At 53.2% G+C, this 13135-nt stretch overlaps 1 protein-coding gene across 2 annotated transcripts in view; it reads right to left on the reverse strand.

Moving 5' to 3' along the window:
• GLIPR2 (GLI pathogenesis related 2) overlaps window positions 1-13135 on the reverse strand; it is a 31198-nt gene that overhangs the window by 5307 nt on the left and 12756 nt on the right. Inside the window, exons 1-4 of one of the 2 annotated variants that reach the window (XM_029920234.1) lie at window positions 6217-6544; window positions 5289-5397; window positions 4821-4924; window positions 2724-2801 (exon numbers count right to left, since the gene is read on the reverse strand). In XM_029920234.1, coding sequence (XP_029776094.1) covers window positions 2724-2801; window positions 4821-4924; window positions 5289-5397; window positions 6217-6223 — 298 coding nt within the window. In that variant the 5' untranslated portion in view covers window positions 6224-6544. Of the gene's footprint in view, window positions 1-2723; window positions 2802-4820; window positions 4925-5288; window positions 5398-6216; window positions 6545-13135 lie in introns of those variants that run through there. The other variant, XM_029920233.1, reaches the window with a different exon arrangement.

Below are 13135 nucleotides of genomic sequence, written 5' to 3' on the forward strand. Positions count from 1 at the left end.
CTGCCAGACAAGGACGAACTGCCTTTTATCCGCCGGTTACCAAGGAAATGATTACAGACACAAGGTGCATCGCAGCAGTGTGCATTCCTGTGGAAGCCTTTTCCAAACAGATGAGACTAAGTAATTTTTCCTCTGGCTGGGGAGGTCTCTGGTTACAGAGATAATGAAGTATGGGTATTCAGAGATGAGTTAAAGGACACACTTCCTTAGCAACCATCAGATACACAATGGTTTCCAACTAAATCACTTACAGTTTCTTTTCTTTTTTTTTTTTCCCCTAAAGGGATCACATCCTCTTTCCTGCTATGGACCCAAACTTGCTAGAATACACATTTGAAAAACATATTAAATATGTTACAGTATATGCTTCCAAAGGAATAACATACAACAGGAGGCAAGAATGAAAAAGCTCTTTTTGTATTAATGTGGAACAATTTCTGACACTCTGCTGCGTGAAGAAAGAAAGTGCAAAACAGACCATATACCTGACACATACAAAAAGGGAAAAAGAGAAGGTATTTACACAAATGCTGGTATAAAATCAGAACGACTCTAGGATGATACCCAGGGAACTGGTATCACTGGTTGGAAGGGAAAGTTCTGGAGCCAGGGATGGAAGGAAGATTTTTTTACCTTATACAGTTTGGAAGCTTCATGTCCTGTCAAAGTATTATTTGCTCAGAATAAATAAACAGACTAACCTACTCATTAAAACAGAAAATAACAAAGGAATTTTGCAAGAAACCATCCCTCTCCACTCAGCACATAGCACAGAACTGTGTCCTTCATCACAAGATGCTGAGCCCAGGTGGGTGGGGGTAGATCACAGGGTATTTCAAGGGCCCTTCCCTACCTCATGGACCCGGGCTGGGGAATCCCTGCAAGCAGCAGCTCTGGGGAGGCTGAGGCACACGCACCAGGCTGAGGGTCTTGTAGGCTCTGATTATAACACCATCCAACGCTGTGCTCCTGTCTTAGGATCAGGCAGTCTGTCCCCCGGTATTGCCCACTGGCACCGAGGACAGTAGAGGGGCTAGCTGCTCTGGGGTTTTCCTCTTTAAGGGTGGGAGGTGTGGGGCAATGGGTTGGACTCAACTGGAAAGTTGAGTCCCATTCCCAACTCTGACACTTTGAGATGCCCACCTCGGAGCAGGGGCCATGGAAAAAGCATCAGGCTGAAGATAGGAGATATAAAAGAAGACTCTTCCTCTTTATGGGCCTCAGTTTCCTCCTCTGCAAAATGGGTAGGGTAAAGCCCCACCTACAAATGGTGTTGTGAGGCTCACATGGCTGCGGCTGTGGAGGCACTTTATAATTGTCAAGTGCCATGTGCATGAACAACGCTAACCACTCGCTCTGATACATGTCCAATTGCTAGTGAGTCTTGCTCGTGGGGTAAGCAAATCCAGATGCTGTGAAATAAAATGTCTTCTGGATGACTATGAAAAGAAGACAGGCATATGCATCCTTAAACACTGGTAGGAAGTTGTTACTGTTCCCTTCCTCATCCCTTGGGCTGAGCAGCCACACAACAATCAATTCTTGCCTAGGGCCCTGACAGCCACCTCCCTGTCCCCAGCCTGGAGAGCTGGGAGGAGAAATGCCCCTGCAGATATTTCCACCTCTGCCCCACAGTCCTGCCCACACTGTTGCAAGAACCCCGGCCCAGAAGGGTGAGCAGCAAACCACAGGAAACAGTGACTGGATCCGAGAACGTGTCACTTCCCGCTTCTGAAGAATGCCCCAGGGGCTGAGAGGCCATAGTGGCCCCACCCATGGGTGGAATGGGGCAGGGGAGAGGGAAGGTGGGGGCAGAGAACCCCCTTTTCAGGTTCCCTGGTGTCATCTGGTTAGAGAAACTCACAGCCCCTTCTGACCGATCTTTGGCTGCAAGTAGATCTGAGTTGGTTCTGAGGAAAGACAGATTGTCAGGGGAGGAAAGCCTGCTGAGGGCAGGAGGGAGCCCAGAGCTCAGAGCAGCTGGTGGGGCTGTAGTAAGCTAAACGTTTACTGCTCACTCTGGAGGCCTCGCAGAAAAGCTGATGGTCCCATGATGGTCCCATGGCTGGCTCTTCCCCTGGCTCTTCCCTGCATCTAAACACCAGCTCTCAGAATGTCCCCAGGAGGCTACCACCTCACCCCTCCCCCTCTGGGACAGGGAAGCACAGGGAGTCAGCCCAAGTTCACACAACTAAAAGTGCTGGAGCTGAGCACAGGTCAGGCTCTCTGCGTTCTGAGCTCACTTAAACCCCAAACTGGAGAGAGAAGATGAAGGGGGAGCCTGCGAGGCTGTAGGGGTAAGAAGCACTTGTGAAGGGAGGGATTGGAGGAGGGTGGAGGGAGTTAAGACCAGGAGGAGAGAGTGAGGAGCTGGGCCCTTTTCCTGAAGAGAGGGCTTTCCAGCGGTAGGATGATGGGCCAGAGCGCCACTCCTGGGAGGAAGCACTGAGCAGCGGGTAAAACCCACAGCCTCCCGTGACACACTAGTCATCTGGAGAACTTGGAGCTGCTGGGAAGGGGGGCGGGTGTGTGGCTGGGGTGTTCTCAGGTGGAGGGGGATGTGTGCGTGTTGGGAGAAGTGATAGGGAAAGAGAGTTTTGCCCTTTGGGCAAAGTCATCCCAGAGAAGTACGGAAGAGATAAAATAGGTGGGAAAGGGCCACTTTTCAGAGGGTTAGTTCTTTTCCGAACTGCAACCCCGCCCAGGCCCAGGCCTTCACTCACCAGTCCCTGAGGTGAAGCCGGGCTGCTGGAAGTTGTAGTTCTTGATTTCACTGTACCATCTATCAGCCACCTCCTTTCCTGTAGGGGAAAGACACTGCTTAAAACTCAGCAGCAGAACCAGGGCGCCTGGGTGGCTCAGTTGGCTGAGCGTCTGACTCTGGATTTTGGCTCAGGTCATGATCTCACAGTTCGTGGGTTTGAGCCCCACCTTGGGCTCTGCACTGAGAGCATGGAGCTTGCTTGGGATTCTCTCTCCCCCCCCTCTCTGCCCCTCCAGAGTGCTCTCTCTCTCTCAAAATAAATAAAGTTAAAAAAAAAACCACACCTCAGCAGCAACATCAACCCACTCACTACTCTTTCCATCTTCTCCTGTTAACCTCAAACCACCCACCCCACAGTTAGAGGTCTGATAAAGCACCCGTGAGTTGAAACGGGGGCTCCTGCCCAGGAGTGTAACCAGGCTGAAGACAGAGCTTTGTTGGAGATTGGGAAGAGCCCTGCCTGGGGTTGGGGGACTGCCTCTGTGTCCCTGCCCTGCCACCAACTTGCTATGTAATCCTAGGCAAAGCCTTCCTCTCCCTTGGCCTCCGCACAAGGGCTGAAGGCAACGTACTCCAAGGGCTTTAATGATGCTCTGAGTTTTTGGGAGACTCTGCCTCATCCCACCCCAAGTCTATCTCCTGAAATATCCACAGGAGGAAAGGTAATTGGGCTGGTGGGCCAGGGTCTCCACTGCAGGCAGAAGGGTCCTCACCTGGAGCATCGGCCGGCCCCCGGCCCGGCAGGTGCTGGTAAGAGAAAATCCCCAGCATCTCCCTGGGAGCTGTTGGTGCCGGGGCCACGGCTGGGAGTCTCAGATCACACAGCAGTTAGCCCCACTCTGAACTGTGATTTGTGCATGAATCACCTGGGGCGCTTGTTAAAATTCTGACTTTAGGAGGTCAAGGGCGAAGGCTCTGAGTCTGCATTTCTTGGCCAGTGGACCACATTTTGAGTAGCAAGACCTTAGACCACAGAGGCTACACTCTGGCTTCACCTGGGGAGCACTGAAACGTTGCTGATGCCTGGAGCCTGCCATGGACTCATTGTACCAGGAGGAAAGACTGGGTGTTGGGATTTTTTTTTAAGTGCTGCAAAAGATCGCAGTGCATAGTCAGAGTAGGGATAAAGACAGCCTAACGAAACAGAGTTGGGGAAACTGGGCCCAGAGAGGGCAGTGACTCATTCAAGGCTCCACAGGGAGCCAGTACAAGGTTGGGACCAATCACATCTGTTCCCATCCCTTCAGGGAGATTTCTCCGTGGGCCCACCAAAGCCCACGGCCTGAGCCTGGGAAGGAGGCTGCAGGCTCCCACCTTCCTCGGGAGCATGCGCACAGCTGCTCTGGGGCGACCAGGAGGCCACCCCCACCCCCCCAGGGAACTCCCATGAATGTCATCCTCCCATCGGGGTCTGGAGAAGGCTTCAGAGGGCAAAGTAGCTCTCTGAAGCATTTTTCCTAAAAAGCCGGACAGCCCTGTCAGAGCCAGGAAGCTCAAGAATGTTTGGTCAGTTGTGGTGGGATCATCATTCCAGGCTGTGACCTTGGATGGAGGAATTGTCTTTCTCATTTTTTTTTCTAACACGGAAAAAGCTCGAATGCATTCTTCTGGTGTTAAAAGTTAATACACCAACCCTTAAAAGAAAGAAACATGTGAAGAAAGTACAATTCTTCTGTAGCTGGGGCTCCCGGGGCACCCCCAGGGTCAGGCTGAAACTCTGCACAAAAAGGGCACAGAAGTGATTTGTCGCCCCCGCCCCCGCCCGCCCCCCCCATTCCTCAGCTGGGAGCTCTTTCGAAGAGGAGGGCTGGGCAGTCTGACTCATCTCTGTGTCCCTGGCACCCAGCACCGGCCTGGCCCGGAGCCAGCCATCGGAGAGTTTGTGGTGACCTGCAGGCAGCCCTGGGAACAGAGGCAGAGGGCTCTGTGGTGCCTCTCTCTTTCTGGGCCTGTAGCACCAAGGCCACACCGAGGAGGGTGCTGGGGCCAGGAGGCCTGCATGTCCAAGGCCCAGCTCAGGCAGAGTAGGGGAGGGACAGCTGAGAAAGTGACCTACCTGTCTGATCGTAGGAGGCCCATGCCAGGTTCTCTCCGCACTGGCCGCGACTGGACTCCGGGCTGTGCTTGAGGATCCTCGTGCTGGCCAGGGCCTCCGAGTACCTGCCGGAGTCCACGTGCTGCCTCAGGGCGGGTGCCAGCCAGGGAAGCCCCAGAGTATGGGCCCTAACCTGGGGTGGGTGGCTGGGCCTCCTTCCCTGCCCCGCGCTTGTTGTACAAACCAGGAGCATCGTGCCGGCGTCTCTCCTGAGCCCCCAAGAGTCTCATTTCACAGAGGGGCAAACCGAGGCTTGGAGGAAAAGGACCTGCCTAGGTTAAGTGGCACAAGGGTTGTTCAAGCCTGGCTGCATCTACTCCCCTGCCCCACCCCCATCCTATGTCCGTCCAGGCACCCCAGGGCCCTGCCACGACTGCAGCCACAGTGCCACGAAGGGCCAGAGTCACCCGGGGCTCTGGGGACACTCACTGCTGGGCCTCGCGGTTGAGCTTCTTGCAGAGCTTCAGTGGGGGGACGCCATGCTGCCGCCGGTACTCGTTGTGGGCCTTCAGGACCTCGTTATTAAACTGCTTGGAAGCTGCAATAATTTCAACACGGAGAGTAGGGTCTCAGTGCAGGGAAAAGACTCCCCACAAGCAGGATGGCAGGCTTCATAGTGATGCCCAGCTCGACCCTCAGGCCACAGGGATGGGCAGTGGCTCCTGTTTGGCACCCGGGCCAACCGAGCCATCAGGATGCCCTGCTTCATACCCCTGATGTCACCCTCCACATCTCTGCACATCTGCACCTCCTGGGTCACATAGGGCCATATGGACCATGTTAGGGATTTGGGTCTTTTATCCAGGGCAACCGGAAGCGACTGAATGGGTGCAGGGCTGGGCTCCTGAGATCTGCATTTCTGAGAGACTGTGCTGGCCGCTGGGTGAGGGATGGGCTGCAGGTGCACAGAAGACGCAGGGGGTTGTGGGTGGGAGAGTGAGCAATGGAACCGTTGGGAAAAAATGTGCGGAGACGAGGTATCTCAGACCAGACCCACTGGATGCAGTGGCGACCGGGAATGACCGGGAGGTGGGAGCCCAGGAAGAACAGGCCTGGCTGTGATGAGGGTGACGGGGACAAGTGAAGAAGGGGAGCACAGAAGGACAGCACCAGGGAGGTGGAGTGAGGGACAGGTTGGAAAAGAATGTGGTGGTGTTGGGGAGCAGTGGGGGTGAGCTGGACCCAGGCGTGTGGTGAGGGAAGAGGTGGAGCCTGGGCCCAACTGGGTCATGACCTCTGAAAGGACAAGATGAAGGAGGCTGGAGCCAGGGAGAGACTAAGTGGGTGAAGGCAGGGTCAGCAGAGGACAGAAGCCACACCAGTTTCGATCTGAGCCGGAACCCCGTCCATCCCACACCTTCCATCGGTCTCCCCGCCACTCATCCATCCATCTTCTGACTCATCATCTATTCAGCAGCAGCAGCAGCCGCCGTCCACCCATCTGTTGGTCTGCTCTCTGAGCGCCTTCTCTACTCCAGGTCCTGGATTGTGTGTGAGAGGTCCTGCCCTCAGTGAGCTCACAGACAAAAGGGAGACAGCTTTGTAAACAGGCACTGGCAAACAGTGAGAGGGCTAAGGTGCAGGTGAGCCTAGGGCAAGAGGACCTTGTAGAAAAGCAACCTAACATGGGCTGGGGTCGGGGGGAAGGTGGGCCCTGAATGGAGGCCCCAAGGATGCCTGTCAGAGCCAGCCAGGCTGACTGTGAAGTCACTGAGCACCAGCCCTAGGATTCTGGGAGTGCCCCTCTGTGAAAAGGGAGTGAGTTGGGTGGGTTACAAGTAAAAATAAAAGTAAAAGCCACAGCGGGGGTGAGGGGGGGATTACACTGAGCTAGTCCCTTCTGGCAGGGGCCCTTCCCTGAGGCCTGGCTGTGAGCAGTAAGGGTATAAAGAGGAGGATGAAAGAAGCGCCCTGCCTACCCCTACCCCTGCCTCTCCTCTCCTCTGCTCTTCTTGCCCCAGAGGCTGAGATGACCCCACAGGGAGTCTTCTTCCTCTCTCTCAGCCAGAGTCCCCAAGTCCCCCAGGGCTTCAGATCGGATCCCACTGGGTCTCTGAGGAGAGCAGAAGGAAGGCTTGCCCTCAGGGAACTCTGGGCTAAATGTGGTCCTGAGAGGTGAGGTAATGCCGCTGGTAGTCTAGCTGCCCGAGGGGGTTCCGATGACCCGAAGAGTTAGGACTCTGGAGCCCAGCAGGGCCCTTCAGTGAGGTCTGGTCAGGCAGGGGGAAGCGTGGCTGAACGCCAGGATTTGGGAGGTGTACAGCGGGGCAGACGTGGGGACACTGAACAAAGGGGGGGTGGTAGCCGGGCGCAGGAAGAGGTGGAACTTCAGGTCTTTGTGGCCAAGTGAGGGGCCAAACCTTCACTGGTATGAAAGGTAATGATTTCAGGTTTATGGGAGGAAGAAAAAGGAAGGTACTGTTTGGAGATCTGGTGTACAACAACGTGAATATACTTAACACTACCGAACAGTATACTCAAAAATGGTTAAGATGGTAAATTTTATGTCGCGCGCGTGTGTGTGTGTTTTACCACAATAATAAAAAATATTTGGGGTTTAGCACGTTAATGTGGTGTTTGGGATTATGGAGTCATAGAGATTCTTAAAGAATATCTCTGATGAAAGCCATAGCTACTCAAGGGAACCAGAAGGGGGTCCTGTCAGAGTCCTTCACCTAGCCTGCCCCGGCCTTGTCTGGAGGCAGTGACCATCTGTCGTGTGTCCAGAAATAGTGACAAGGTGGAGAAGGGGCTGGAAATGGGGTCTTATAAGGAATGGGTACAAGTACTGGGTATGTTCACCCTAGAGGATCAGACTTTGGAAGACACAGTGGAGGCTTCTGATGAATTCTGAGGTCCACAGGGCAAAGTTGGGGTCAACGGGTGGAAAGGGCAGGATGACAGATTTCAGCTCAGCCTAAGAAAGATCTTTTTCTCAATCGAAGCTTTCTAAAAACTGAAAACCTTACAAAGTAATGAGCTCCCCAGCACTGGAGGAATATAAGCAAAGTGACTCCTCTCATAAGGATTCAGGCACTGGAGGCCAGTCAGATGACTTTCAAGTCCCTTCAAATCCTGAGACCCCATAAGGTCCTATCACGGTAGGGTGAGAGGAGACAAGTGAATGACTCACTTCAGGCTTCCAAGGAATTCATAGCTTCTCTGAGAAGAGGGAGTGATCAAGATAAGTGTATGTGTACGTGCAGGGGGAGGTGTGGGTGCACACGGTCAAGGTGGCAGAGAATCCCTATCTGAGGGAGGGGCTTGGCTAGGCCCACACTGATGTCCCTTCCAATGTCCCAGGCAGGCCACAGTGGGACACCACAGGAGGTACACGGGACTGAGTGGCGTGGGCAGTGGGGACCATCAATGAATGGGAAAGATTTTCTGCAGGAGGCAGTGAGGAGATGCAGGGGCACAAAGAAAGCCAGGGGGGACCCAGAATCTGGTGTATCCGGGGCTATGGGGAGAAGGGGGAGATGCAGGGAGCAAGTGGGTTGCTGAGATGAAGCTGGTTTAAAAGCAGCCTTGAGGGACGCCTGGGTGGCTCAGTTGGTTAAGCAGTTGACCAGCTCAGGTCATGATTTCCTGGTCTGTGAGTTTGAGCCCCATGTTGGGCTCTGTGCTGATGGCTCAGAGCCTGGAGCCTGCTTCAGATTCTGTGTCTCCCTCTCTCTCTGCCCCTCCCCAACTCATGCTCTGTTTCTCTCTCTCAAAATAATACATAAATATTAACAAAAAATTAAAAACAAAATTTAGAAGCAGCCTTGAGTGCCAAGCTCAGGTTGTACTGGACCCAGTAGTGCTGAAGGTCTTGCAGTTTTGTTTTTTTTTTTTTTCAGAGACGGACATATGAAACTGCTAGAATCTAGGTCACTGCACTCCCAGAATGTGGGGAAGTAAAAAGAAACAAAAGTGAAAGTTCCTGTGCCCAATCTAAACTTGGTCCCCAGAAGCCACAGCTGGTCACTGTCGCCAGCAGGGCCAGCTTCCTGGGCCAGGGTTTCTAGAAAGGGGTCAAGAAGACTTTTCGGCAGGGGAGCCTTCTCTCACCCCCACTCCCCCCCACTGCCTGGCATGGGGGCCCCAAGGCCACAACTCCTGCTGGCCCCGGAGCCCCTCCCACCTCAGAGGCCAGTCCCCACCCAGGTGGCTCCTCAGAGCGGGGCCTCTGGGAGGCAAGATATCACTTGTGACCACACCCAGCAAAAGGCACACCTCACTCTGTAGAAACCCAATACCGTAGACAAACAAAGATTAAAAGTCAGAGAAAATCCACCCAGCCCCGCAGTAGGCAGGGAGACCCCTCACAGCCACCCCACTATGAGGGAGGGCAGTGACGATGTCCTGATTTTGTAGAGGGGTAAACCGAGGCTCAGAGGGGTCATACAGGCTCAGGGCACCAGCCCAGAATGAAGAAGGTCCTCTCTTCTGTTTGCTGACCAACTGTTTCTAGGTGCGAGGCCCATGCAAGATCTTATTTACTTATCACCCTAATCACCTCCCTTTGCGGAGCCCGCACTGCTGTACCTGGTTTTGTTTGTTTTTTGTTTGTTTTGATGAGGAAACCTAGGCTCCAGAAGGGCAGTCGCCTGCCCAAGTTCCCACAACTAGTCCAGGGCCAGCAGGCTCACGAAGAGGGAAACCCTGTCCTTCACCCGACACCTCGCCCGAGGGCCAGTGGGGGGTTTCCGGACCCAGGAGGAGGATCAGGTCCAGGGAGGCTGAGTCTTCAGATCCTGAGGAGGAGGAAATATGAGGAGAAAAGAACTTTCTTAAGAGCCTCCTCCACGCCAAGCTGTTTATGGACAGACCTGCCTGAGGGACCCTGGATGAAAATCAGGGGCTTCAGGAGTAGAAGCTCCAGGGGGCACGTGTGGGACCTGAGGTCAGAGCTTCTGGAAGGTGGAAGGAGCTGCCCGGGCATGGCTCCCTGGGGCTGAGAGAGGGCAGGACTGGGCTGTCTGCCAGGATAGAGGACACAGAATGGGATGGGCGCTCTTGAAGGTCCAAGCTTGGGCCCCAAGCTTCTAACTGCCAGATAAAGACTCGGTTGTGCCCCTCCCCCCTGCCCTGGGGCTGGGCTGGCTCCTCCCTCAGCTTGAATGTCCTCTGAGGCCTCCTGGGGCTCAGCCGGACTCATTCCTCTGCCCTCTCCAGGATCCCCACCAAGGAGGCCCATCAGGGGTCAGGGCAGGGATTGTGAACAAGCCCCTTCCGTCCCCTTGGCAAGAGGCTGGAAAGCCACCTAGTCTCGCCATTGGGGCAAAGCTGGTTTTGCTAGTTTATCAGGAAGAAAAATTATAAGTTGATTAAAAAAAAAAAAAAAAACAAAGAATGAGTCCCAGATGAGTAGCTCTTGCTCTTTCAGCCTGGTTTCCAGGAAATTCAAGAGGCAAATCCCAGCTCTGCCTTTTACTCACTGTATGCTCTTGGACAAGTTGCTTAATGACCCTGTGCCACATTTCTCCCACATGTAAAATGAGGATAACAGTTTCTACCTCACAGGGTTGTGAGAACTGAACGAACTGATCTATGGAAATGCGTTAGAGCAGTTCTGGGACCCAGTGAACAGCTACTAAATGTCAACTACAATTGTTATCATCACTATTGGGCAGGGAACCTTTTGCCTCCGGCCTTAGGAGAAACTGCCCTGTCAAAAGCTCCTCCCACATTGAAACAAATTTTTTTGAGTTTATTTATTTATTTATTTGTTTATTTATTTATTTATTAGTAATCTCTATACCCAACATGGGTCTTGAACTTATGACCCACAGATCAAGAATGTGCTCGCTCCTCCCATATTTTAAAGAAAGCAGCGCTGCGCTGCTGGTATTTAAATTGGTCTTTGAAGACTTCTTTCAGTACCTCTGGGTTCAGACATTTGCTGAGTGAAAGAGCACACAAATGAATGGAAATCCCACACTAGCACAGAGAAGGCACCAGAATGGGAGCTGAGGAAACCAAACCATAGAACAGAAACAGCTGAACGCGTGAATTGCCCAAAGTCACACAATCAGTCCACAATAAAACCAGATCTAAGAATGTCCCTCCCTCCGCCCTCTTCCCTCCCTCAAATCTCACACACTTTCTACTTCACATACATCTTCCTCTTCCTAATGACAAAAATGATGGTCACTGAAGGGTTGCCCAACTGCTTACTGGAACAAGGATGTCCGGGAGCATTGAGCCCCCGCCGCCCCTTTACAGGCAAACTGTCCTTGAAGGACTGAAGGAGCCAGGGCGAGGAGAGGGCTTGCTCGCCTGCAAAGTGGCTGTCCATATTTGGGTCCTGCCTGTGGCCCCTCGGGCCTGCCACAGGCACTGGGCAAGTCCCTGCCTCTCTGGGCCCTGGTTCCCCATCTGTGTGAAGGAAGGATGACATCTGTGGTTTTCAAAACACCTTCAGAGCAGGAAACCCTTTCTTTGAACCACTCTTCCCCTTCTGTTTTCAATAAAATCAACAGATGACAAGAAACTTCTGGGAATGACCTGGCCACATGGCCTCCCCTAGAAGAGGTGTGACAGCCCCGCTCAGTAGGAAATTCCTGGGCTAGTTGGTCCCCAAAGGCCATCTGCTCTGATATCCCCGGTGCTGGGAGATGTGGGCGGAGGGACACTAAGATTCTTAGCGATAATTGCAGGGCGTGTAGAGTTCCCTGTGGGGCTGGCATCTCGAGTGAGAAGCAGGTGGGGAGCAGGCAGAAAGTGGTCAGTGTGTCCGAGGGGCAGGCACACAGCTGGGAAGTCAGATCCCAGTCTGTCCACTCACTGGTCAAGGTGTGAACTTGGGCAAGGTAGTCAACCTCTGTAAACCTATAAAATTGATAATAACGCCCTGTAGTGCTGTTACAAATGTTGGTAACACATATGAAATACCTAGTTCCAAGTCTGGCACGTAGTAGGAGCTTAATAATTGGTAATCACGATTATTAGGCTAGAGGCTTCTACACAACCCAAGGTCATTGCCTTTCTCTGTCCCCATCATATGTGCTGCAAACTGAAGTTCAGCAGGAGACCAGGGCTAGGAGCAGGTCCTAGGAAACTCTAAGCACTGGGCTGAGTGTCTTCTGGAATTTAAGCTGTGCCGGTTGCTGGATACTTTTTCAGCAATGCCCACAACCCCAGGCAGCTCTGGAATATATCTGAGGTTAAATATTAAAAAGAGATTGGCCCCTATGCAGTGAGGAGGAAACTGAGGTCCAGAAGAGGCAGGGGCTGGCTCTTTACCCTGGTCTTTCTGGAACCACGTAAAGCTCCTGCGTGGATAGGTATCTGTGAGTGCTATTGGACCGCAGGCAGAGGTAACCGCAGGCTGATGGCCTGGAATCTCAAGGCTCGGCCTGTGCTGAAGGCCCATGGGGCCCATTATCTTTTGAGGACACTTAGGGGAGCCAGACACTACCTGTGGGCTCATGGTCTTTGGCAGAGCCAAATAAAATGCATGTGGCTACGAGGGAGATAGGCCTGGACCAGCATTCTGGAACGTCCTGGGTATGTGGTAGGACCAGCTCTTACCTGCCTTCTGCACTGCCCTCCTCCTTTGAAACTGGCCTGACTGTGCACCTCTAGTCCTGCAAGGTGTCACCATCATCCTGCACGCGGACTCACAAGGCTGGCCCTCCCTCACATTCACAGTAAGTTGGTCACCAAGTCCACTTTTGGCTACCATCTCAAAAATCCATCTCCTCCTCTGCAGTCCCTCAGAGGCCTCGGTCATCTTTCTCCTGGGTAACTGCAGCAGTTCCCCCTGCCCCTCCCCTCCCCCCTCCCCATCTGATCCACCCTGGCACAACTCTGGTCCTGCCGTGTTTAGATCAATGTCTTTCAGTGGCAGCCTGGGTCCCATGGATCAAGTGCAAATGCTCAAGACTCTCCAAGGAGGCTGCAATGGTCCCCTCCGCAGAGATTTCCCCCTCCCTTGAGCTCCTACCCCTCCCCACCTGCACCGCCTTGTGGTTTGAATCACTTCCCACGTATTACTGGAGCTATCCACTTCCCTCCCTCACCTGCCTCAATCAGCTTATGATTCATTTCATGATCCAAACGAATAATCCTCAGGACAGAGAAAGACCATGGCCTCCACAGCCGCGCATCTGCGGCTTGGTACTCACCTAATAGATGGTGGGATGGAGGGAAGAGCGGGAAAGAGTAAAGGAAGGAAGAGAGTTGGGAGGGAGGAAGGGATGGATAGATGGATACACAGCAGAATGGGCATATAGCTGAATAGTAGAAGTTCTGGAAAACTGTTTCTTAGGGAAGAAGCCAGAAACAAC

Source organism: Suricata suricatta, chromosome 13, assembly GCF_006229205.1.
Source record: "Suricata suricatta isolate VVHF042 chromosome 13, meerkat_22Aug2017_6uvM2_HiC, whole genome shotgun sequence".
Classification (NCBI taxonomy): Eukaryota; Metazoa; Chordata; class Mammalia; order Carnivora; family Herpestidae; genus Suricata; species Suricata suricatta.